This window comes from Anticarsia gemmatalis, chromosome 4, assembly GCF_050436995.1.
Source record: "Anticarsia gemmatalis isolate Benzon Research Colony breed Stoneville strain chromosome 4, ilAntGemm2 primary, whole genome shotgun sequence".
In the NCBI taxonomy this organism is placed as follows: domain Eukaryota; kingdom Metazoa; phylum Arthropoda; class Insecta; order Lepidoptera; family Erebidae; genus Anticarsia; species Anticarsia gemmatalis.
In genome coordinates this window covers 12,770,710-12,797,822 of record NC_134748.1, presented here as the reverse complement: position 1 = coordinate 12,797,822, position 27,113 = coordinate 12,770,710, and the positions used below count along the sequence as shown (strand labels likewise).

At 41.9% G+C, this 27,113-nt stretch overlaps 1 protein-coding gene across 4 annotated transcripts in view; it reads left to right on the top strand.

Moving 5' to 3' along the window:
* The window catches only part of skd (mediator complex subunit skuld), a 62,370-nt gene that overhangs the window by 29,617 nt on the left and 5,640 nt on the right, over positions 1-27,113 (top strand). Inside the window, exons 3-25 of one of the 4 annotated variants that reach the window (XM_076113870.1) lie at positions 4,134-4,218; positions 11,364-11,447; positions 13,114-13,268; positions 14,088-14,221; positions 14,606-14,746; positions 15,434-15,519; positions 16,685-16,810; positions 19,135-19,264; positions 19,509-19,619; positions 19,846-19,973; positions 20,821-20,992; positions 21,470-21,583; positions 22,042-22,236; positions 22,460-22,670; positions 23,050-23,297; positions 23,552-23,752; positions 24,002-24,195; positions 24,304-24,492; positions 24,601-25,477; positions 25,595-25,792; positions 25,911-26,140; positions 26,454-26,599; positions 26,828-27,105. In XM_076113870.1, the coding sequence (XP_075969985.1) occupies positions 4,134-4,218; positions 11,364-11,447; positions 13,114-13,268; positions 14,088-14,221; positions 14,606-14,746; positions 15,434-15,519; positions 16,685-16,810; positions 19,135-19,264; positions 19,509-19,619; positions 19,846-19,973; positions 20,821-20,992; positions 21,470-21,583; positions 22,042-22,236; positions 22,460-22,670; positions 23,050-23,297; positions 23,552-23,752; positions 24,002-24,195; positions 24,304-24,492; positions 24,601-25,477; positions 25,595-25,792; positions 25,911-26,140; positions 26,454-26,599; positions 26,828-27,105 (4,433 nt within the window). Of the gene's footprint in view, positions 1-4,133; positions 4,219-11,363; positions 11,448-13,113; positions 13,269-14,087; positions 14,222-14,605; positions 14,747-15,433; positions 15,520-16,684; positions 16,811-19,134; positions 19,265-19,508; positions 19,620-19,845; positions 19,974-20,820; positions 20,993-21,469; positions 21,593-22,035; positions 22,237-22,459; positions 22,671-23,049; positions 23,298-23,551; positions 23,753-24,001; positions 24,196-24,303; positions 24,493-24,600; positions 25,478-25,594; positions 25,793-25,910; positions 26,141-26,453; positions 26,600-26,827; positions 27,106-27,113 lie in introns of all 4 variants that reach the window. The other 3 variants (XM_076113869.1, XM_076113868.1, XM_076113871.1) reach the window with 3 other exon arrangements.

Genomic DNA, 27,113 nt, shown 5'->3' with positions numbered 1-27,113 from the left:
ACATAACCATTAGGTATCAAGTGGTGTGTCGGCTGGCGAGTAGAAACAAAAGCGGAGGGTGGGCCGGTGCAGCTGCGTGTCTCGAGGCCGCGCAGATGGCGACAGAACAGATCCGCCCCGATCCACACAGAAAGCACCAAAACCACTGATACATTGTTGAGATGATTTCTATCATTCCACCTCGGAAGGGATCCGTCAGACCAGTTATGATTTAGGAAAAGCATTTCACCAAATTTCTATAGGTCCTAATTATTTGGATGACTTTTTATGCGTGTAATGTTTGTTGCATATCTGTACTTATTACTGATAACTGTTATGATTCTTCGTTAAGACGTTTCTATATGTCTTGTTTTTATCTAATCGTTGATAAATATTTGCCACTGATTAAAGTCAGCGTGTAAACGCTTGTATCGCTATTAACTTTGTGCAACCATCGGGTAGTGTGATTCTGGAGAGTGGCGGGTGTATCTGGTAGGGCTCCCTCGTCGCCGGTGTCAGGGCGAGTGCGGGCGGTCCGTGACGTCGGGCGGGCGACGAGCGCGTGACGTCACGCGCGCACGTGGGCGTGCGCGACAGAGACGACAACATAAGCACCGCACAGGAGAGACGGAGCCCGACCCGCCGCCGCAGAGGGCGCGCGCGAATTGACAGATTTCCACGCGCTCGATACGATCTTGAATTACATTATCAGGCGGCGCCGAACCGGGTTAAATGCCCGTATCCGCCTATTCAATGCGACTACCACCCGCCCTTTGTAACAAAACTTGTACCTTTCTCGATTGTTTCGCTACAGAGCGCAGCTAGGCATCCTCCGAGTGGATGGTGTAACAACCGGTTCCGCAACGGTGTTGAGCCGCACTTATCTGGATGTCTGTGGGAGCGGTGGCGGGTGGCGGCCGGCTCCCATGCCGGCGAGCGCGGCGAATGTTACCGCAGCGGTTAACCTCGGCCGGCCGGTGCCGCGGGTTGTAAACAAAGCGCGCGCGGATTTAAACGCGACGTTGCCATGTCGCACCACCCGCCTATCTACCTACCTGTCACTGATTGTTTACTATTTTTCACCGCCAGCCGCTTCAGATTTGATTCCCTTTTTTGTATTTCCTCTTCTAGTGGTATAAATTGTTGAATACTGCAGTAAAATAGAAGTGTGAATGCGTTTGTGCTAGTTACACCAAAACCACCATTGTGGTTTCCCCTAACGATTTTACGATATTTTAGTATCCCTGCAAGAATAATATAATAAAATGAAGTTACACCTGTTCGAGCTGACGACGTAATAAATAGTCATGCTAAGTACCCATTCCGTGTTTTACATGCACGAGCGCGATGTTCGCGTCTTACGAGCTAATCGTACATGATGTCTGAGGATGTACACTCGCACAGACGCAAACCAAGGCCTTAAATTGTTTACATTATTAGCCGTAACAATAGTAACCATTTTATCTCTATATGATATCTGACTCAGTAGTACATTGCCTTCTTTATTTGAACGTACAAAACAGTGAGTGACTTAACGCAGTAGCGCAAAATTAAAGCAGCCGGTGAGGTTGCGAAAGTTTGCTTTTAGTGGAACACGTCGACGCGACACAGAGATTGTTCCAAACATTGGCGGTGCGAGAGAGACGCTGCACTGAGCGGCCCACGTGCCGCCCGATAATGTTGTTGCGCTGTCACCGCACCAGATAAATCTTCCCGCTCCACTGTCTGCCGGCCAATCGTTAAATACCATATTTATTGCCTATGCCGTCGCGCCCGATTTATCTAGCGTCCAAAACTTTATTTTAGCCGCTTTGACTGACGAACGTTCAGCTCACCCGTACGGTGCGCTTCACCGGGCAAGGTGATTCACTTATCAGTTCGCATTCAATGTTAGTCTCGTCGTGTGTTATCGCGTTATCAGCGACATTAACCGCAACGCGGCAGCAAACAAACAGTACTTAGGCAACAATAGTGATAATCGTATGGCGATTACTGCGTTCACATTGGCGTGGAGGCGGGTAACGGCGCGGCGGCGCGCGTCGTCTGCCCGCTATCGATCCCGGCGCAAGCTAGTGCCAACCACCGCCGTTACACCGCGACAAAATATGCGACCTTGAACCTTCAACTATCTTCATTATTGCACTCTAAACGAGTGCACAGTCCGCCCCGCCCCACACACCCCCGGACACACTCGCGCACCTACCATCAACAAAACGTTAAAGCAACAAATAATAGAAACCACTCTAAACAAACAAACGCGACAAAATTAACATGCCAATAAAGTTGAGCGGCAATTATGTAACAAAGTTTTTGGAACGTTGCATGATATTGTTACCAATGAAGGGTGTAACCGCTTTCAAAATTACGTTGATCGCTATACAAATTAGTGTGATTTCGAAATTATTTTATCGCCGAGAAGTCGTATAATTATCATGAACTGGGGGCTCTATGTAATCAGACAAAACAGTTACACAATGAAAATTTCTGTACAACCCCATCGATCGATGCTGAAATCCTTGGTGGACCTGAATCGCGATGGTACCAACATGCGGGTCGAGTCGTGACTCGCTCCGGTATTCGTATACTTACAGTAAACGTACCGTTTGTTGCGTTAACGGCCTTGGGAGATGGAGTCGATGGTGCCGAACCGACCGGCTCAATATAATTGCACCGTCGTACTAGTGCTAGCTCGGTGCAACCGATACACACTAGCGGTACACACATAATTACCACACTGCTCTATCACTGGATCTACATCCAACATAGTCACAACTCCAATTTATTTATTTACGACATTAATACAAACTTGTATAAACTGCCTTCGAGGTAAACTAGAAGCCTCGGTCGGTCGCATACGACCTAATAATTCAATTAATCGAAATATTCTTCTTCATTAGCTACGGTTTAGTTATAGTTTGTTGGTGTCACTTAATGTCCTTGACCAGTAGCTTTTGAAAGAAAAACTGCCAACTACTTAGTTGTCTTTCATTTAATAATTAAAACGACCGATAAGATACTGATAGTGCTGCTTTCGCTCCGATCCTTACCATTTGCGCGTGTAATGTAACTGTATTGACCAATAAAGTTTTCGTAATCGGTCTCGCTTGAAATCATTCCACATTGTTATTGTTATAACCGATAAACTAAGCGTGCGATAAGCAGCTGCTTGTAAGAAAACATTAATTGATATAGCCATTAGTATTCTAATTGTGGAAAAACTAGTTCAATTGAGACAGACGCGAGATGGCACGCGCACACCTGGAGCACGAATGTCAAGGCTGAACGCTTGGAAACGCTCCAGTAAGAAACCAACAACGCCGAAAAACTACTGAAAAATTCACTGTTGTATACTATCAATTTATCGCGGTAACGGAATATTACGATGCGCTTGAACGATAACCCGCTGTAATAACTCATTAATTTTATAGTTTTGTTTAGTTTTACACGTACTCTCTGCACTGTTGTAATGCGTGTTTCATTACCAATAAACGGTTTACATTGTCAAAAGAATTTGTGAGAACATCTTACATTCCGGTAATGTTTTGGATATAAAATTCAATGTCAATTAAATTGTTAGCGGCCGCTAAGCAACGCTCGCATGTGTGTTGTGTGCGGCGCGCGCTACAAACACAAGCACGTGCGCCGTGCGACCGCATGACGTCACATGGGTCGCCCCCGCCCCGCCTCCTAGCTAGACAAGGACGGCGCTACGTGTGCGGAGCGGCAACGTCGCGCGCGCCGTTTTGTTTTCGCATCTAACGTTGGTGATAGGCCGAGTTTATCTTCCGATTGCGAATGCAACAACAGCTATTTCTAGCTTCACTTACCACATTGCAACAACCCGATTTTATCGTTTCTTAGCACAACGTTCCGCTGTTGTGGACATTTTCATTGTCATATCGACCTTGAGCCTGTCTGTATACAGTTTTATTAGAATACTAATTGAAGATTCAGTTACTTGTTTATGTTTTTTATCATCATGAATATCCTTACAGTAGAAAAGCATAAACTAGGACAATGGCAAGGTTAAACCGCTGTAGTGATGTCAAGGCTAAACAGATACTTAGTAGGATGTTAATCCCCGCGATTTACTTTTTCCAAGAATACGTTTTATGGAAGGAATACGACTAAAACCATTTTTCTTTTATTTACAGAAGGCGACCAGGGATCGTGGGAAAGTGGACTATCGTACGAATGCCGTTCGCTGCTGTTCAAGGCACTTCATAATCTTATTGAAAGGTAAAATTCACAGCGTGATAAATATTTTGAACATTAACACTTACTTGAAACATATTGGTTGTACAAAGTGATAGGTTGTTAAGACTTAACCAATCTACTTTTACGTATTAGTCTACTGCCTTATAATTGGCTAGTTGATAAATATTTACAAATAAAAACGGTGTACAAAAATTACATACAAATAATCATTAATGATCGCTGATCGAGTACACAATTTGAACTCGATGATGCGTTTGATACAGTCAACGTTGCGCGCGCACTTAGTTTTAATGCGTCTTGCGAGCTAATTGGTCGTGATTTATTATGAAATCATTCCTATTGACCGCACACAGTCAGTCTAGTACTTGTATACAAAGGCACTTTATATTCAGACCTGTACCCGATAGGTGTCCCACAAGGAACAACACTTGTCCCTTTTCTCTGTTTGTCGAATCAAACGAAAGTGTCATTTGTAATTTTAATTAAGTTGTTATTTTAACAGTTGTAAAATATACGCCTAGCCGGCTACGTTCCTAAATGGGAAGTGAACAGAATAAATGATTAGACAATCGACAAATCAATTATGTCTTAAATGTGGCAGGTATCTAATAGTAATTGTATACTTTATCTATACCGATAAAAGTATGTTAGAAGTGGCAAGTTCGAGGTAGCGCAACTATTAATCTGGTTTATTTTAGATAGATTTTATTATAACCCTTGCCGGAAAGAGGTCGGGCTTTATTAATTTTACGACCTTATAATTGGATGTGTGTCTTTGTCTATGACAATGTAATAAAGAGAAAGCAGATCTATCCATACGTATTTTACATTTTGTGGTTGCTTAGTGATACTAAGGAGTGTTAGGATCGTATTAGTATCATTGTTTTAGTAAAAAGCAAGCGGTTATAAAAAACACCATTGAACAAAATCATCGTTTCCATTTTTACTAACTAGTTTCGCCTGTCACAATGAAAGTACTTGACAGTGAATAAGAAAGCAGGGAAACCCGCCGTCTATGTCTACCTAATGATAAATACTTCAACCAAAACACTGGCGATCTCCATCATGTTTCAAAATAGTCTCTTAATTAATACAAATGTAACGAGACGGCTAATTAGCGGTCGTTTACTCAAATGCAATTTGCGCGCCAAGCGTGGCATGCACCTGGCCGGTGCGCCTGCGCATCGTACTACTAGCGCAGTACCGAAGCGAGAGACGAAGGTCGCTGTAACGCACAGGGACGTTCTAATGTCGTTTTTTGTATTAACCGCCTTGAATCGCGCACCATCCACCCTGAACATTCGTTTAAGACGTCTAAACTTTTTGTTTTATAACAATCTGCCCGTAAAGCAATAGCCACAAGATGCTGAAACGATTTCCTTATGACAATCATTGGCTGTTCTGTTTGTAGAACACTCTTCCAAATGTTCGTTCTCATGATACTGATTTGGGAATAATTGAATCATCAAGGTGACATATCTATCAAGTTTAAATTCAGTTCACATATTAAATATTGTTCTGACAACTTTGTTAATGGTCCAGATCCGGCCGTTCGTAACTATTAAGTTTCCTTTTAGAACTGTAATTAGTTATGTGTTAAAAATGTTCTTTTTATATTTATAAATTATTTAAAATCTGACATATTGCTGTGATTAATTTTAACTTTTATAACTATACAGTATTATTTTGCTTGAGAAATATTCAGGTTTATTTTTGTGGTGCTCATAGCCTTGAGGTGTTAAAGTTGGACACGATTTTGACAAATAATTTGTTGCGTATTTTAATCAGTCTTAGCGACCGCCTCACTAACGACTTCGTGATGTTTTCAAGATTTGTCAGATTGGTTCAATAATTGTTACTATAATTTAGTTATTTACATTCTGAATCAATCAAAACGTCATGTTAAATACTGCATCAGTATCGTAATTTGTCAGTTTAACTTCATTTAATTGATACAATTGACGGCGGAGTGGATAGTTTCAAATCAGCAGTAATAATGTAATAGTTACACTGTATGTAACACTACGTGTGACGTAAGTGGCGCATGCATCGGCATCACGCGACTCGGGAGCGGTGAGCGACGGAATCTCGGCGTATGAACGAAATCCAGACGAGTCGTTGACCCCGGGTGGCGGCTGGCGGCGCGTCAAAGAAACAATGCGTCGCGGTGAACCGGGGATGCGATCCCGACACCGCGACAACATTTCTACGCACACACGCGACCGCAACTCACCACGCACATATACGCACGGCGACGTACACGCACTTGTGGCCAACCCTGTTAATTTGTCAGACAACCATAAATTGATATACAATCGTTATGATTGTTTACTGCCCAGCATTTTGACCAATACAGTATTTCTTTTATGCCCGTCGTTTATGGGTTCTCTTATATCGCTTGAAATCTTAATTTATTAGTCAACGTGCAGCTAATTTTGTTTACTTCCAATAAAGGTTTCTTCTCAGTAACTAAATCAGTCTTTGTGTTGAAATCATCATAAACAATCGGACTTATTGTTGTAACTCCGAAAATAAATGAAATACAACACCTAAAGTAGCATGTAGTCTGTTTTAAGTGTGCAATAAAAATAAAAACGCAAAGGTTTCGCGTTAGGCTCGTCAAGTTACTGGCAACGATTGAGTTAAGGTTTTTATGTGCATTTTACTACCGGCGGCATTCACTCAACTCGCTGAAGACACCTACTCGCGTTTTAAATTGACTTTGAAGCAAAGACGTTTCACTGAAATATTGATTCTAGGAGGGCCATCGAGATTTGCACTCAAATTCTTGTAAGCGATTATCCAGCTCCAGCTACGTGAGCCTAATACGTATCGCTCGAGGCGTTCTCAAGAAACGTTTAAATGAATTAGCTTGATAAAGACGTTCTAGCCCATCTTTTTATATTCTCCCAGCGTTCCTGATGCATTCAAATTTAATCCTACATTTTATGAGCCGATACTTTTAGTGAGATTTTTTGCGGCTTCTGTGGCCGGACTCTCGTTGTAACTGGTTCAAAGACCTCCGTTTATGCTAAATGGGCGACATTGAATCGTTTAATTCCACAAGCTTGTAATGTTCCCACATAAACACTCGATGACTTTGTGATAGTCGCTAATATTGGTTGTTAAATTACAAATTATGTGATATTTTATGTTTGCGATAAAAGCCACTGTTGCGGTTACAAGTATTGATAATTTATAAAGGCCAGAAAGTTAAAAGAGGTGACTTAATTTATTACGTTCTTCATCATCATAATCATGCATAGTTTAATATTTTGTAGTCTAGATCAAAGTGAAAAAACTAATCGGCACCGGTTTGCCGTGTATTCAAATCGATCGCGAACGCATTCCAGCGTCGTGTGTAGTACCGAGCGCGGTAGAACACCTGCGCGCGCGCCGCTAAATCTCTCCCGTTACGGAGCCAGTACGCATACTGCTTTGTATCATACATGTCGTCCTTGGGAAAGCTCACGATTGCAATCTTGAGTTTTTTATGACTTTTGTAATTCCCATACTTTATTAAGACCCTATACTATGTAGTTTTGTACACGGATTCCTGTTCCACGAGCTCTTTCACAGTCCTCATATTCTTCGTATTAAACGGTCATTAAAATCATTATATTTAAAGCTTCAACTTCTCTGTAAATACCAGTTTTCGTCTCTTCGCCTTAGGCTAATTTATGTGGTCGAGGCAACATATTGTTTTCTTTTATTCGTTAGTCTCTCATACTCCCTTTTTATTTATTTTCTAGATGCACTCATAAAGTTTTAAACTAATGCTGGTATGTTATATGCAAATAGACAGTGATTTCCTCGTCTGTGATAAATAAACGTGAACTTGTTACTATTTTCCCGGAAAATAGCATTGAAGTTCAAGTGCATTTCCGCTTAGTACGCTGCAGGCTACGAGGTTATTAAGTTGAAACGTTTAATTTTGAGAATGTTCTAGATAGAATATAGCTGCCACTCGGTTTTTTTCTTTAAGATTAAATTATTGTCAGTAATTGAAGATTTGTTTAGATGAAGAGACGAATCATAAAATGTTATCACTGGCAACATGAAAGCGGCCTCTTCTCCAGACGTCTTCTTCTAGTCTTGTCAAGGAGTAAATCCTGGACCCCCTAATCTGTATCTGTCCTTGGATGTTAGTACACTTTTTTGTGTTGAGCACACATTCAGAAATCAAAATGTCTAATGTATTTCAAAATATCGATTGTTTAGTCAATTTCTTGAGCTTAAACTGGCGTGTTATTGAAAACCTTTTGATTCAATTGTATAATCATTTTCGAAAATATATCTTTCGTCTATTGTAATAAAGTTCCAATTCGTTTGGTTGTGGCTTGTTGCAAAATTACTATGATTTACTTGTCAGTATTGACGCACAAGAGTGATATTTTACATAAACGATCAGTAACGTAGGCAAAACTTCGTCACTGAATGAATAATAGTTCTAATTCATACGATTATTCAATGGTATATTCAAATAACAAAACGACTTACTTCCAGTTATGATACCTTCAGATTTGAACAGATATCTTTATTATATGTCTAACAGTTATATGAATGCTGCACGTTTAAATTAAACCTCATTTCGCATGTAGAAATTACATAGCATATTTGACGATTTAAAATCTTCTGTATTTTAACTGCATATCGTATTCATTGTCTTAAGACCTACCGTTTCTGTCCCCCCAGGTCGGAGGCCGTTCCGCCCAGAGCTTCTCGATATTTTGGCCAATTCTGTAGTTATTGATGATAATAATAAAGAAGTAAATCATTGTGACTATATCTGACACATTATATGGATTATACATAGTACACTTTCTAGGAATAGGCCTACAAGCAATGTAGTTATAGGTCTTGTTGTGCTACGAATTCCAATGCACAGAACTATTGAAATTGCCAATACATATGCTGATGAGGTAACTCTATCACATCAACATATCGTTATTGATTGATCTATCCTCAATATTATTGCAAAACCATAATATGCAACATAGTACAACCAACGAAATGGACTAACTACACCCTCAGAGGCTCCGATGTACGAAAAGCTTGTCTCAAATGCGAAGCAGTCAGCCCTCTATGGTGTCTGCGACAAAACTGCCTTGATCAGACAGCCTAATAAATGCAACTCACATAAAAAGATATGATCATTGTCAAACATATGTATTTCTCTCCATGCACAGGGTGATTACAAACGCCTCCGCATATACAGCGTGTCCTGGTATGTTGGTGACACAATATTAGCTGTGCCAGTATAATCAATAGTCGAGTGGTTACGACACTACTACTATGTATTGTGTATGTGTTTACTGGAATTCCTATACATGCGTAATAGCAAACCTTTTTCGGTTGTGAAGGGAAATTGAGTTTTTACCTCTGTAATACACTCGTAAACATTAATACCATGGAAACATAGACAGATTTTGAATTAATTCACTTACGACTCTGGATAAAAAAGTGATAATTTGGCCTCTGGGATCAGAATTCCTGAAATAGGCAATTTCATACAATCTCTTCCTCCCAGTGTTTATGATACTAGTAGATAGTTGTTTTGTTTATGTTCTTTTGAGATGAAAATTTCGTGTCTCTCGTCCCAGTTATTCTAATAGTTTAGAGGTCTTTATCCTAACTGCGATTAATGTGTATACGTGACCTCTGAAGCACGGAGATGCTCAATTCAAACAACACTTAGAGGCACCCACATGCACAGATTGAGCGCGCCAAAAATTCGTTTGTAATGTTGATCGACTCTTATGTTTGATAGTGGAGAAACAATCCTACTGGTCTTGTATAAGGTGTAGAGTGTTTTATTTATGCAGACGTGCTTACTAAACGAAACTACCAGAGGGTTTTAAAAATGTTGTTAATTTATGATAGCCGAAACCGTCTTTACGGGGAGCCAGGATTCACCGTCAAGTCTACTGCAGACTTAATGCTAAACTTGATCATGTATAGTCTGTTAAGAACCAAGTCGTCAGCAGAAAGTCACTAGGAAATTGCTTTTTGTCAGAGGAATCTGGAGTCCTTTGTACGAAAGTATGAGACGACCATACACTTAAAAAGTTGCACATACAAATCTTATATTGTTATATTAGGTGTTTTACTGTCGAAACGGTATGCCAATAAAAGAAACGTGATACACTCGTAAAGTGGCGAAACGTTACAGACCTCGTGTACTGCCAGTTGAGCTGTGAAATTGTAAGCTTATTGTATTCTCGATAAACGACTAACTTTAACTAGGGAGCCTTTATTTTATAGGCACTTTGAACGGGTTTAACGTTTGATGATGGACTTAACGCTCTTGCTGTAACTACAGTTATTGTAACTTCTGCTGTCGATTTGAAGGATATTGTCTAGTAGGACGCACTTAATCTTGAACGGGAATAACTATAATGAATTGGAGGAAAGTTATCAACTGTATGCTTAAACGCGGGCCATATCACCAACCTAGCTGTAGGGGTCGCGATTGTAGCTCTTCGGAAATTGGCAATCTTAGAAACTGGATTCTTAAATGCGATGTAAACTGTGGTTACAGTTCGCTGAAAAAATATATGATACAAAATACATCCAGATGTAAACCTCCAAAACATAGTACTCGAGCTTATAGCCAAATTAAATCTAAATTGCTTTCCAAAATGTTATAAATCTCGTTTGAATGCTACAGGGTGTGTTTATACAACACGCTTAATATTTACATACAGTCAATAATATAACAAACTCAATAAAATAAATACAGGAAAGTGTTGAATGTCAATGGAATCAGGCGAATTTGTGTGTACAATATTTTCCTGTTTATGAATATGGCTAATAATATTGCATAAGTATGGATTTATATGATGACAGTGGAGGAAGTTTCTGTGCGATAAATGCACGAAGTTCCGATACATTAAACAATTAAAACGCTATAAAATAGCAATGAAGCTACAGCCATCTATTGGCATAGATTTAAAACTCTGCTACATCGAAAATTTGTTCTAAAATTCAAAATCATCGTGACCGTTAAAACATATTCTTCGAACTGCTAACAACTATTACTAAGACCATATTATCATTTTCAACCAATTAAACCAACAAAAAATCCCCACTCAAATGACTGAATGATTAATGAGTATCGTCTTAGACACTTTGACACTAACTAACGATAAAATTGTCCATTTCAGATGTCTTCTGTCGCGAGACTTCGTAAGACTCGGCAAGTGGTTCGTCCAGCCGTACGACGGAGACGAAGAGGACGTCGGCAAAAGGTATTATCAACTGTATTGTTATACAAATAAGATGCAATTTCACTAGACCATTGTACTAGATAGTGAAAGTCCAAGTTACGATATGACACGCTGTGTTTCGCGTGCTAACGTTACATGTTAGCTAATTACTGGATGTATCTGTTGAAAATTTTAATTGTATGATTGAGGTGCATGGTGGGACGGTTCAGTTTGTACCTTTGAGATGTCCGAAGACTTTCCTTCTTAAGATCTTAATTGCTAAACATTTTCCTGGTCGGATGAATGTCAAATTTCATCTCTTGAAAGATATGAATGATGAAAATGAAAGGTGAAAGGCTTTATACTGTATGGAAGTAAAATTTGATACAGTTCCCATTGGACTGTTATCAAATCAGCTGTGGTAAAACACAGTTACACTTCCTATATTAATATGAAGATCTCTGTGTTGTGCTCGTTAAGACATGAGGGCATGACTTCGTTCACCTTCATACATTTTTATTTCCTGAAAGCAGACCTAGTCTGTCAAATATTTAAAAACGAAGTAGATTTTTAAATAATTGTGTAGCTTATCGAAGAAAACTTCCTTGTGATTAAACTAATATTTTTGTTTAATATATTTTTCCAAATTGGTTCTCTATTTTTTCACTTAGCAACACAGTTATACTACCAAACATTGGTAAACTAAAGTTCAAAAGTTACCACAAAGTCATTCAGAACACACGGCCTGCCTGTAGTCACCCGCAGTAATAAGTCAAATTCCATATTTCGTACTATCCATCTATCCGGCTCGATCGATGACAATTCCGTGGTTCGAGATACGTATCGCGGTTATGTATACCGGCCCACATATTGCGGTGCCGCGGCGCCTTGCATCGCGCCTCTCGTAAACTGTCATCTGACATTTTTGCGATGTATTACTTTCGTTTCATGGGTCTATTCGACACGCCCTGTCTGTTGTTATGTAACGGTTATTCAAGTTTAACAGCCTGTTTATCGATGCTGAAATATAACAGCTTGAACTGTTTAATTTCATAAATTTGAACGAAAAAGTCTTTTTTTTTCGAGGTGTCGGTTTTAATGGGAGAATGTAGATTTTTCTCTACAGAATTTTCTCTGTACCAACTTTGAAAAAAAATCTCACTTCCTTCAAAAGGGCGTGACATATAGTATGTCTCAAATTACATGAATTGTTATTGTTGACTCATAGTGACTTCAACATCATTTCAAAGTGATTCATTTCATTTTTATTTGTATGCATAGTGGCATAAATTGTTCTTTGTAATGCCACTTTTATTACCAACAAACATTGCTGAAGGATTGTTTATATTATTTCCGAAATTATATAAATGCGGCAAACTAGCCATTATCTTATTTTATGTTTACAATAACATTAACATGCTTGACTATATTCCAAAAGATACTATGTCAAAAATTCACAGCCGATTCCTACTTACTGTCAAACAAGGACCAATATTTAAATTAAGTCACTACATTCTAATTTTCTCCTTTAACAAAGTAATAAATATGACATAGTCCGGAGTTTAGTAACGTACCCGGTAGATGGCAATAGTCTCCTCCCTTATTACATGGGACTAACGTTGTCAATGGCGGAACGCGGATGCCTTTGATACACCTCTGCCTACAACTAATTATTACGTTAACTAACTTATACTTGTGTATATTCCAGTCCATGGCACTTGTCGTTCTCGTTCGCATTCTTCCTGCACGGCGAGAGCACGGTGTGCGCGTCGGTGGACGTGCGCCAGCACCCGCCCGTGCGCACGCTCACCGCCAAGCGACTCGCCAAGATCAACTCGCCCGACAACCAGGCTGATGCTAAAGGTAACACTATCCTTCTGTATTCTTAGCAGTAGTGTAGTTGTCCTGTATTTTGTATAGCTAGTTGTTGATGTCGTTTCCAAGTTATATGTTGAAGATCTGAGTAAAAAGATGCGCTGACTGATAGAAGTGACTCTACCAAAGTCAGTTCATCTTGTTATCATAGGTATTTAAAGTTAACGAAAACACAACGTAGTTTTGACAACAAATCTGTGTAAGAAAAGTAAAGGAAGGCTTCTTTCATAGAAACCTCAGTTTTGAATTGACTAGCTAGGTGTTACATTAACACTGGAAGCAATGCATTCTCAAACTAGAATGTTATGTTCAAATGAATATAAAATGTATGTGTAATGGAAGTAAAGTTTGGGACAGTTCTCAATGGATTGTTACCAAATAAACTGTGGTAAAACACAGTTACACTTCCTATATTAATATGAAGATCTCTGTGTTGTGCTCGTTAAGACATGAGGGCATGACTTCGTTCACCTTCATACATTTTTATTCCACTTCACATATCACACTTAAAAATACGAGAGTAACTAGAGGAAAGTCCAAATTGTTTGGTTGGACTTTCTTAAGTTGATGATAACTTAAAGTTTTGTATACAGTTCTTCCTTTGGTCCAATGTACTTTAGCAGTTTTGTATTTTATTCCCCAAGGAATTTTGCTAGGAGTTATTTTGCTCCTGTACCTGTTGTAGAGATAACAAACCTCTTACTACAATCTTAATTCTAGCTAAAGAATCAGACCCATGTTTTCACAAAGCCCTACTTTACCACTATTTTCGTGCATTTACTAATAATTACACCTATCGTTTGACAGTGATCCTAGCACCGTTTGGCCTAGAAGGCACGCTGACGGGTCGTGAGTGGAGCGACAGCGATGCGGGTACCGTGCGGCTACTTGACGCGTGGCGACAACTATACCCGCTGGAGCAAGGATGCGGTGCCGTCGAGGTAAAGGGGAAATACTAGTACTTTATTATATATTCATACTATTATATTTTAAATGATAGTAATCTGGAAACGTAATATTAGTCTTATACGAGCAATAGTACATATTGTGTACGTCGTACTGTACGTTACAACCAGCTCCAATAATACAATAAAAAGTTTACATGTTGAAAATATTCCTTGTAAAGAAATGTGTGATGATATAACCTTCCTGTCTACGATTAGTAATAAAGCTAATTGCATTAAGAAGTCAGACGATCTATACAAAAAAGCTGCAATATAGCTGATTGAAGCATACGGAATTTAATATTTAATTAGACGAAGTTGGTTTAAAATGTTTTGAAACGAAGCATCGTGTTTTTACTAAGAGCTCTTGTCGGTCCGCAGGTGGTGTGCGGCGGGGCCCGCATGCGCTACCCGGTGCCGTACGTGCTGGAGACGCAGATGGAGGCGGGCGGCGCCGCGGGCCGCCAGCCGCCCATGGCGCACCGCGCGCTCACCGCGCTCACCACGCCCGCGCCGCACCTGGTAACTGACACTACACCACTACTACTCTATTAGCCTATAAAAATTATTGTTAATACGTTTCCTACAATTCTAGTCTATCTACAGACACTGGTCGTTATTTTAGTTTATGTGTAAGTGGAGTGCAGAAGCTATAAATATTACTTTTTACGTAGTTGCTACGTATAGTGTCTGTAGATATGAATAAACGTGGGTTCACGTCAGGCTTGTTTTATTCAGAAAGGATATATGGATACGTGGCATAGTAGCAATATATCCACGCATTCTACTAATCGTACAGTATATAGATTTTAAAACTTATCTGCCTATCCTTTCTGTGTAAAATCTATTGCTATTGGTGAAGTCATACAAAATTGTATCAATTCATATTACATCTATGCATACACAAAACATTGAAACAATGATGTTTGATTTCATCTTAATGTATTTTTATGGAAGTTGGAAACAGACCCGCTTTTTTGTCAATAAAGTCGGGATCCGAGTTAAACCTTCCTATATTAAATAGAAAACACAACATCAGTACATTTTTGAAGCTTAAAATGCATTTATTAACTTTTCTAACACACACTCCTACTAATATAACCTAGATAGAAATGTAAAAAATCTTACATTTCTAACCTAGTACCTTTATACCACATTAAAGAATAAAATACGTTAATATTCTTATTAAAATGCGTATAAAACTTGCAGACTGCGGAGATATGCTACGGCGACACGGCCGAGAAGACGGAAGACTTCGTAGACCCCACCCGAAAGACACCTTGTACCTGTGCAAAGTGAGTACCGAACGAACACGTTACTGTAGTGTTGTTATATCGCGTATACGTATGTGTACGTGTTTGTGCGGTGTACGTGCGAAAGAACATTATTATAAAAACTTTTATAATTACTTTTGAAGTCACAAAATTATATTTTGTTTGAAGAATAAAGTGGTGGTTCTTTTGTGTGTTTGCATGCCTGAATTTGAATGAAAATCTTTGTTCTTTCGCCCGTGTACTAAACGAACGCTATTTATAATTATATACAAAGTAGATAGGAGCAGTATATAGCGGTAGTTGTACCAAATTGTGTGTTATGCATCTATATTTTAATACGTATATATTATGAGAGTATATCATTTTTATTATTTTTCTGTATCTTTGCATATTTGAATGAAAATTTTAATTATATTTACCGCGAACATTGGACCTTATCATCATGAATGTAAGGTACAATTTACCGGTGAATTATGTGTAGTGAAAAATAAATTTAACAGGGTGTAGATTGATAGGTAGATGTTATGTATGTGAATGTTTTATTTTCTATATAGCAATAATATAATGATTAGTAGTTTATAAGCAGTAGAGGGTACAGCTTCACCCGTGGACGTTAGTTCACCGGTGCTTGTGACGAAGGAGTTCAAACTTTAACACGTTGACATAAGTTCGTGTTTTCTTTGAACTGTTTCGTCATCACGCGGCGAGTCTTGTCACACTGATGTCTCTAGAACAGCGGTTTGTTTCGGCCCTCTCAAAGAGATTGTAGAATAGTAACGGGTAAAGGGGTGTCGTTAACTCAATTATTGAGGTGGCAGAGTAAATATTATGCCTATAATTTATGTACAGTTTGTGTATTTAAATATTACAAGATTATTTGTATTTGAAGTAAGACTATGTTCCCATATCCCCTTTAAAAAGCTAGACTCTTGATACGTCTTGATCAATCCCTACATCAGAATATAATGTTTACTACTATGTGGACTTGAAATCAAGTCCTGCTGGTCATGTTACTGCTGGGTGGGTATTCTAAAGTCAATAAATCCCCATGGGAACATAAAGCTGACCTCACTATCAGGGGTAGGATATTAAGGGGAGATAGAGTGTACCGCGGTAGAGTCGCTAGGGGCGCGATAGTGGTTAGCCAGTGGCGGGAGGTGTGCTATCGTGTGTTGTGCTGGTGCAGGTGGCGGCGGCGCCGCGCCCCGCGCCCGCCGCCCTTCCACCGCCGCGCGCTGCGCCCCTCCCGCACCCCCGCGCCCCCCGCGCACCCCGCGCCCCCCGCCCACTCCGCCCACGCCAAACACCTCGCGTGAGTACCGCACACACACCACACACACACACACACACTACCCACATACATACACACAGCTTCAGCTTACGTCACACAACATTGCATTAATTGTGCAATACATATGAAATTTATTCATACTAATTTTATATGTTTAACTTTATCTCCTGCTGGGCTGAAAATAAGATAATTCTAGCCGCTAATATTGTAAATTATATAGTAATTCTGTCTGTCTGCACACTTAAACTGCTGAAGTTTTCAATAAGATTTCATATAGTAAAATTTATTGCTGGCGTTAGACTTTGAAATACAAATTAATACAAAAGGGATCTTATTCCTAAGGGACTTTGTAACTGGGTACTTAGAGGTAATATTATTCAATAATAATAATTCTTTTCAATATTTACACTAAACAATAAAAACACAATTTAACAGGATATCAAGCCACAAATAATGCAATGCTGCTTGAATAACGCATGAATATGCCTATTATATTATTTTTTATATTATATCTTAGCTTTAATCTTTGCATGGATATGTTTGTATGCTGAAATTGTCATCTGATTGCATGTTTTGTGTCTACCGAGTTACCATCGTGTTTAATCTTAATGTAAGTGTATAATAACATATTGTCCTTGTCTATTTATGTGAAAAGAAAAGAGACAGATTGTTGGTGTAAGAGGTCAATGAACTGCTTTATGTATTTGACAACTTTATTATAAGTGGGAGCTATTAACGCTAAGCTCTGAGCTTAAAGTTACTAATTTACTGTAAAAATAAACTTTTTTTTATACAGTGGTGGATCTAGCTATGCAAGAGTCACTGAAGATTGTAAGTTTGAAAAGGATTACTTTTTCAGATCAGAAAGTTACTTTAAAATTAAGTCATAAATCCAAAAGATCTATCAAGGGTAGAAGATGTTTATGAACGGAGTTAGGCTAGAAACGCACTTTAATGTCGAAACTTAAGTTTCTCTACGCAAATTAGTGAATATATCTAAATTGATGATCGAATTTGACTGTTGTGGTCACAGAGCTGGATCCATAGCTGTCTTCATAAGTTTAAATTGACATTTTCACAACAAAATCTGCTCTTGCGAAATGTTATTTTTCGTAATCTTTATAATAATGTTGTCAACATCATGATCGTGGAAGTAAATCAGGGGCAACATCATATGTTTTGTCACCAATCATCTTCCTATATCATTGAGAAATTCATTTTGTACAAACATTTCCCTTCACGAATTATTTGTATATTTGCTACACATTGTCACTGCTTGTAAATTTACAATAAAATTCATGATATTACTGAATTTACTTTGATTTTCAAAGCTTTGTTTACAGTAAGAAATTTAAAGTAAGTTATTTTTCAACAAGAATCAGTCATTTAAATTATCATTTTATTGAATTAAAGAGTATGGTTGCTCTGATTTTGAACTAAAGTTACGTATACAGACGTGCACGTATACGCAAAGACGTTTGTTGACGTTTATTGTACAAAGTACGTTTCTATATTTTTAACTTTATACACACTGAATAAAGAGTATCTGTATTTAACATTACGTTTTTACAAAACTTTTCAGTAATATTGATTGAAATATTACTCAATTTTATAGGTCTAAAGTCAGTTTTAAGGTTTCATGGATCAGTATTTGGTAATGATTTTTGTCAAACTTTTCTGAAATAATTATTGAAATATTACACATATTTATGTCAAAAGTCAGTTTTAAAGGTTTAAAGGAACTAGTGACTGGTTTTTGTTGTAAAAACTAAAATATAATGTAAATGAAGCTTTTACAAGTGGTGATGTGCAATGTGGGCACAGTATACGGTACACATAATAACATCTACCTTTCATTGGAGGTCCTAACTCGTGCATCGGATAGTTCATGGTCTACGTCACTCATCCGGGATGTTTCATTGTATGTCGTGACGTCACTGGGGGTGATTGTTTGTGGTATGAGTTCTTGTAAGATTGAATCAGTAAATTATTACTATTGAACAGCCAAGTACATAATAAAAGTACTATGTTGATAACTTTGTAAAATATAATCGGTTTTGTTTTTAAAATTCAATTATTATGAACGTGAAAATTGTACGTAGCGGTTTTTAAGTATTTTGTCAATATTGCTGAACTTAACTATAGTATACAGTATTATGACGAATGATTCAATGCTTCTAAAAGTTAATAATCTGAACTTTAACATAATCAATATTTAAAATTAAATATTTATCTTTACCGAAAGTGACTAATCAACTTTGTCTAACAAGAATTCATACCTTACACGATCACCAGTCGACTATTATCCCTGCAACATGTAGTTTATTGTGTGGTTTACTCCGCAGGGCCGGTGGCGGCGCGTGTTCCCCGGGCAGCTGCGGCGGCGGGTCGCCGGGCGCGGGCGGCTCGGCGCCTCCCTCCGCCGGCGCGCCGCCCCCCTCGCCGCACCACCGTCCGCCTTCCACCAACCATCAGGTAATGAGGACCTAGATTTATAGGAAATAGGTATACCAAACGATATGTCTGTGAAATAACTTTAGACAGGGTTGAAAGTTGGATTAAGTGAAGTGAATTAAGAAAATATGTAGTGTTTTTTTCGTTCTAAGAGCAGTTGATTCGTGGTTTTATTGACTAAAATTTGTTTAATGGAAGGCAAAGGTCCTTATTGTTGAGGTACCAGTAGTATTACGTACTAACCCAGTTGTCCCCGTCCCCGCAGTCGGCGGGCGCGGTGCCCACGACGCTGCACACGCCGGCGCCCACGCCCGACCCGCACGCGCCGCCCACGCCCGCGCCGCCCAGCCTGCCGCCGCCCAAGACCTACACGCAGGTCTGTATGGAACACTACACTTATGCTGTGATGGAAAAGGAAGATGTCTACTTTTAAAATATATGTGTCTTCTAAAAAATATAATTATATCTTTAAGTATAGTATTCCGAACATATAAAAAAAGTCTTGGTGTAAATGACAAATATTCGTAACGAAAGTTAGGCAAAACGATGAATAGTGATAGGTTAAATTAACTTAAGTTAACAATAATTGTGTTGTGCTGTAGGGCGACTCCCCGCTGGGCTGCGAGGTGTCCCGGCGGCCGGTGCTGCCGGCGGCGGCGCCGCGCCTGGACCCGCTGGAGGACGAGCACTCGCTGCACATGCTCTACGACTACACCACCGTATACGCTTGGTACGGACACCATTATAAAAATTATAAACCACTGTTTTTCTGAACTGATCATATAAACCATTGTGCATGATAGTTATTCATTATAACAAGAAAATAATCAGTGATAAAAGATTGCATGTTGAAGCAGAATCACATTGTGATATGGAAAGATATATGAAAAATATTACATTTTCATGTCAACAAATTCATCTAAAAACCACCATGTTCTTACTCATTTAAATAAGGCATAAACCTACTACAGCTTTTAAGGTTCATTTTAGGCGATTACTTTGAAATCATTGCTGTAGAAAGACATTTGACTGTAATGCTAAAGTAATTTTACCGTCACAATGTGATTTATCATTTGTGAGTGTGAATGCGAGTAATATCACGGACACATCGATTTAAGTTCAGTTTGATGTGAATCAATTAGCTCGCTACATTATCAGCCGGTTTGCGCATCGATATCATTGCAGCTTATGATTATAGTGTTCAATACTCGGTGACATTACTGTTATATTTATTTTATTTATCTTAATGCTACCATACCAACTGCCTTAGTAAAGCTTTTGAGTAAATAAAACTGGTGCTCAATTTCATCAACATACTTATTTGATTGCTACGTAATTTGCAATCATAATAAAATGAAATGCCACAAAAAAAATTATACCAAGTACTTTCATTGCTTATACAGAACCTTTTCTTTAACCGATTTTCCTACCTCAAACAGGAATTACTTAAATAATATTGATGAAATTAGGCAAGACAGTCAAAAGTTAATCACCTCATATGCTTTATTCTTTTAATATATGGTTTGATGTTGTTAGTTATTTTAAACATAGTGTTGAATATTGCGTTGTGCCTGCAGGCTGGAGCACCCCGTGAAGCGGTTCAAGTGCGAGGAGAACAGCTTCCGCGAGGAGATGGCGCTGGGCGCGGGCGCCGCCGCCGACCTGTACGCCGGCCACGACCACACCAAGCTGGGCGCCATGCTGGACCACCACCACCTCGACATCAAGCAGGAGAAGAATGACCATAATGTGAGTGGCTATACTTCTCATACATATGATTTTATTACTAAGACACCCAAAAACATGTCAACAAATACATAAGTATTTGTTTTTCCAAAGATTCAGATTGGATATTGGATTTATCCAAGTGGTAAAAACTTTAAGACATCTACTATTTGAGTAGTGTTTGCCTCTGAATGAATACTTTTCTAGTAGTTTCTCCCGGGCCATAATATCCAAATAATATTGGAAAGACACAAATATTTGTCAGATTGTCGAAAACAAAGTTGTATTGTTGTAGCAAATAAAAGAATAGAATAGGGAATAGTAAAATGTTCTTCAAAACAGAGTTTATAATTTCTCAATTAGACTTGATATTACTTTTCTACTATTTGACAAATGTTAATGTTGTGTTGGTCTGGCTTAACAAGGGTTATTAAGAATTTATATGGGCAGTTTGCTTATATAAAATGGTAATTATAATGTTATGTATGTATGTATGTTCAGGAGGAATCAAAAGAGTACAAGAACCTATTCACGTCGGACGGGCTGTACCCCACGTTCAAAGACCTGGAGCAGATCTTCGACAACTCGGACGACGCCAACAGCGGCGATGAGACGGTAAGACTTGTGAGTGTACCCAAATTTATATATGTTATTAACTATAGTACTATTCAAATAATAGTGATTGGCTGAGGGGAAATTCAATGAAATATTATGCTATGGAATTAGGGTCATTAATGGTATTATTGATGATGAATATTTAACTGATCGAATAGTCGACTATTTTTATGGATTTTGTTAAATAAATTTCACCCGTTACCGTCCAACTGATGGGCAAGAGTCCCTAGGGAGGGGTTAGGCCTTGGGTCCACCACGCTGGCCAAGTGAAGGTCAATGTTATGATATGTAGCCTGTTATCCAATGATTGCTCAGTATTTTCTTTTTATTATATTGTTAATGTGACTAATTGTCACGTTGGGGTATGTCCCACTTGTGTTAGGTGGGGTTAGCTGCATGTTTGTGTGTTGGTTGTTCACGTGAGACGGTGAGGTACATGTGTGCGTGTCCAGCTGCAGGTGTCGACGCCGCCCGACGGGTGCAAGTCGGAGGAGCGGGGCCGCGGGCCGCGCGCCGAGGAGCTGTCCAAGATGTTCCCCACGCCGCCCTCCATGGAGGCGCACGCGCAGGCCTCGCCCGGCTTCTGCCTGCCCGACGACGCCACGCCGCTGCGCCACCCGCACGGCTCGCCGCCGCCCGACCACGCCATCGAGGTCACTACCTTTCATTCTTCCTAACTTTTCTTATGTTTATAAATTAATGAAAAACCATAGACAAATAAGAGATCACATGATCTTTACTTTCGAACGTCCGACGTCGAAAGAATAATGACTATGCTGTAATTTTGAAAAGTTAATAATTTAAAAACTTGTGATAAATTGTTATTATTTCTAATACCAAAATGTTCGGAAAACTAACAAATTACTGTTGTCGCAGGACTGGTCATACGTGTTCAAGCCGCCCACGGTATACAAGTACGTGGGCTCGTCTAAGTACGCGCCGCTAGCCACGCTGCCGAGTCAGATGTTGCCGGCGGTGACACTCCCGGCGCACGCCGTGTACCGGCCGCGCCACCACCCCGAGCACGAGCACGACCGCGACACGCCCAAGCGGGAGCCTGACGCCGACACTGACACGCATCGGACTGGTGAGAAATATACAATTGTACAAAATTCGTGTTATTTAGAATGATCTGTATTGATTTTAAAATACGGCTGATATCATTGACGAATATAATTGGTATTTTTATAATAACATGTCTTTGGTTTACTCTTTCTGTCTGTATATTCCCCGTACAGCCGTATTAACAATAAGACAATAAAGAATTACACGATTTAATTTAGAAACTCAAAAAAATATTATATACTTATGCAGTAAATTGTTGTAAAATATAAAAATACACAACCTTATGTAAGTGCAAGTTTACATCGTTTTGAACGTGTCTTTAAGTCCCTGAAGCACAGATAGAACCACTACATTGTTAGTTTTTAAATTCAAGTTGCTAATAATAATTTTTCATTCTATAGCCGGTGTAAAACGCTCGGCATCTCCTGCGGCGGAATCCCGCGAGAGCCGACCGGGCGGCACCAGCACGGCGCTGGCCCCCCGCACGCGGGCGCGGCGGGCGGCGGCGTCGCCGGCCCCCGCCCCCGCAGCGCCTCACGCCGCCTGCCCGCTCATGCTCAACGTGCTGCTGGCCGACACCGTGCTCAACGTGTTCCGAGACCACAACTTCGATAGCTGCACGCTCTGTGTGTGCAATGCTGGACCTAAGGTACGTACGCTGTGATGTTCTTATGTAGTGTTCTATACTTATTAGCCAGAATAGAATTATAGATTATTTGTACTAAGAAAACTTTTTATTAACCTGTACTGTCCCATTGATTGTTGGGAAAAGATCTCCTCTAAAATCTTGAGGATTAGCATGAGAAAACAATGACAGATGTACCTGTTTAGTGTGTTAAGGTATCGTCTCGCAAAAATGTATAAAGAAAGTTGACATTCCCTTAAAATTGTGTATTGTATCAGGTGGTGGGCAATATCCGCGGCGCGGACGCGGCCACGTACCTGACGGGGTGCTCCGGCATGGGCGGCGCCAGCACGGGTAGTGGTGCGGGGGGCTGGAGCTCGCCCGCGCCCACGCCTGATGACGAGCCGTCGCACTGCACGTGCGGGTTCAGCGCCATCCTCAACCGCCGCCTTGCGCACCAAGCCGGACTCTTCTATGAGGTAACTACCTTATACACTTTTTTTTGAAAACTTATAAGTGGACAGACTTGATGTTCAGCTAAATTTTGTGGATTACAGGGTGTGTGGTTCGCGTTTTGTCATACGATAAGCACCGCACCACCTTTGAAGCTTGATTGCTTCTACGTTTTTGTAGTCTAAGTCGTCTGATTGTTTAGTAAGACGTCTAGCACGTCCGTTTGCTTGAAGCGAAATAAAGATGGTTATAAACGTTCCTGTATGTGTTCCCAGGACGAGATGGAGATCACGGGCCTGGCGGAAGAGCCGGGAGGAGCGGGCGGCGGCGGAGCGCTGGGCGAGGTGGCGGGCGTGGTGCTGGCGCAGGTGGCGGCGCTGGCGGGCGGCCGCGCCTCGGCGCTGGCCCGCGCCGCCGCCCGCGCCGCTGCTCCCGCGCCGCCCGACGAACTGCGCCTCAACCTGCTCGAGTCAGTACACGTCTTGTGTTCTTGCGTTTGTTTATAGCAGCCTCGAACGGCGCTAACATCTTGCTCTTTAACCCGTTTCGGATATTCAAATTCTTGTTTCCTGCTTAGATATACGGACGGCGGCACGGCAGCGGCGCGGGCGCTCCGAGCTTCGTTAAGTTCCGGCGGTAACAACAGCTCCGTGAACGGAAGCCCCGCCACCACGAGTCCCGCCACCAACTCTAATGCGAACGGCGCCGTGCACCGTTGGCCCTTCATCGGAGCCCGCGCGCCGCGCTCATCGCGCGATGTCGTTAGGTAACAACATAATACTTAATTGTTATGACTAAACGCTTTTAATTATTGCAACTTCAACGATGTGAAAAGGTAAGATTTGTGCTAATCCGATATGTATCGTTTCGGCAGATTGATGCGTCGCCTCCGGCCGCTGCTGCAGGACGCCATCCAGAAGCGCTGCTGCGGCGCGCGCATGTGGGACGGCGTGACGGGCCCGCTCACGTGGCGCCAGTTCCACCGCCTGGCCGGGCGCGGCAACGAGGACCTGTGCGAGCCGCAGCCCGTGCCGCCGCTGCTCGTGGGCCACGACCGCGACTGGATCTCGCTGTCGCCCTACGCGCTGCGCCACTGGGAGCGCCTCGCGCTCGAGCCCTACTCGTACTCGCGCGACGTGGCCTACGTGGTGCTCGCCGCCGACCAGGACGCGCTCGCCGACCCGCTGCGGGCCTTCTTCCGCGACCTGTCCACCGCCTACGAGGCCTGCCGCCTCGGCCGTCACCAGCCCGTCGGCCGCGTTGCCCGGGACGGTATCGTGCGCAGCGCGCCCGCCGAGCGCCGGGACCAGCGCGAGCAGCGCGACGACTGGACGGGCCCGCTGCCGCCCGGACGCCTCGGCGACTACCTGCGCTCGTACGCGCACACGTTGCGCACGTCGCTGCTGCCGCAGCTGGCCGCGCTCACGCTGGACCGCTCGCTGCTGGACGCCGAGCGGCCCGGCGACCACATGCGGCCGCCCTCCACGCCCGACCACCCCGCCACGCCCACGCCCGCCTCGGAGCCCGACGCGGACGGCTCGGCGGGCGGCACCAGCGCGAGCGGCACGCCGTCCGCGCCGCCCGCCGCCGGCACGTCGTGGGACGAGGAGGAGGGCGGCGCGCCCGCGCTCGTCGTGTACGTGGTGGAGCCGCCCGCCTCGCACGCGCACCGGCCGCAGGCGCTGCACGCGCTGCTGCGCCTCGCCGCCCGCACCATGGACCATTTACATCATCATAATCCTCTCGTTAAGGTCAGTATCGATACTTTACACGGTTATGAAATGACCACATCTGCTCGTAATATAATTAATTGTTGAAATTACGTTCCCAAAACAGAAATTGAAATAAATCCTAATTATGCTACACAGATAATCTCCCTGGAGAGCGTGTGCGAGCGCTGGGGTCTGGGTGCGGAGAGCACGACGGGCAGTTCGCAGGACGTGCGCGCGCTGGCCTTCAGCGTGTTCAGTGGAGCGCGCCGCCTGTTGGCGCACAGTGCTAACGGCAAGTCGCTCACCGGCTTCGGCACTGCCGCCGACGCCAACCTCTTCCTGCAGTCCAAAGATGTGAGTACAATCAAAACTAACATGACGTCAGTTATAGAGTAGTGCAGTTGGACCGACGAGACAAATAATTACATAGATTGTACAGTAGTTATAACTGCTCCGCTAACGTTATCCTCAGGAGAAGAACCGCGAGCCGTACAAGCTGTTCTCGCCGGCCTGGGTGCTGGCGGCGCCGCGCGCGCTCAAGGAGGTGGCGGAGACGTGGGGGCAGGGCGGCGGCGAGCAGGGCGGCGTGCTGTTCCTGGCCTACTGCCTGTCGCACGACCAGCGCTGGCTGCTGGCCGCCGCCACCGACGCCCGGGGCGAGCTGCTCGACACCGCCGCCATCAACATACACGTGCCGCACAGGTAACGCGCATGATCATTACTACTACCTTTTAATCCACTAATATGTTTGTATTCCTCTTTTATTTATATAATTATTATTAGAAAACTGTCAAACAGAAAACTTAATTTCGGGTAAAACAAAGTTGTTAAACAGTGGAACCGAAAGGCCTGTTTCCGATTTATAGATCGAACATAAGCCTCTAATTTTAGTTAAAGCATCTGAGTTTTATCGCTCACACGTTACACTCCACAGTTCTATAGCATTCCTACATTGGAGGATCCAAAACTCGTGCTTATGGTGGAAGCTCATTAAAATCGAACATTAATGTCATAGGTCACGGCGGCGTCGCAGTGGCCCGGCGCGGCGGCTCGGTTTAACAAAGCTGATGGACTTCACGCTCGGAGTCATGAGTCAGGCGGCGCAACCGTGGCGACTTGTCGTCGGACGAGTCGGCAGGATCGGACATGGAGAACTTAAAGGTAAGATATAAGCCAAAGACCAGCTGCCTTAACTGAACAAGCTAAGAAACAGTAACCAAGCTATCATCTACATTTGTGTGGTATGAAAAAATAAGTTTTATATCTTATTCGAAACCTCACTCTCACTCAACCTCACATCGAAAAAGAAGAACGATTATGACTTAGATTACACTTTGTGATAGATACTACAGTACTTTCAAGAATATTTATTAAATTCATTATTACCAGGTTGGAGCTGGCTACTATCCCGTAAGCACTTAGTCCGCGCATCAGCAACGTTACGCGAGATCTGCGGCAGTTGCTCCGTGCTATACCCGTCCGGCGTTCCCTGCATACTATCAGCGTGCCTCGTGTCCACCGAGCCGGACTCGTGTCTGCGACTCATGGCCGACCGGTTCACGCCCGACGAGAGGTTCTCGCAGGCGTCAATACAGTCACATCTACATACACCGAGGGATGTCACCGCTACGCACATACTCGTCTTCCCCACTTCGGCTACTACTCAGGTATGGAG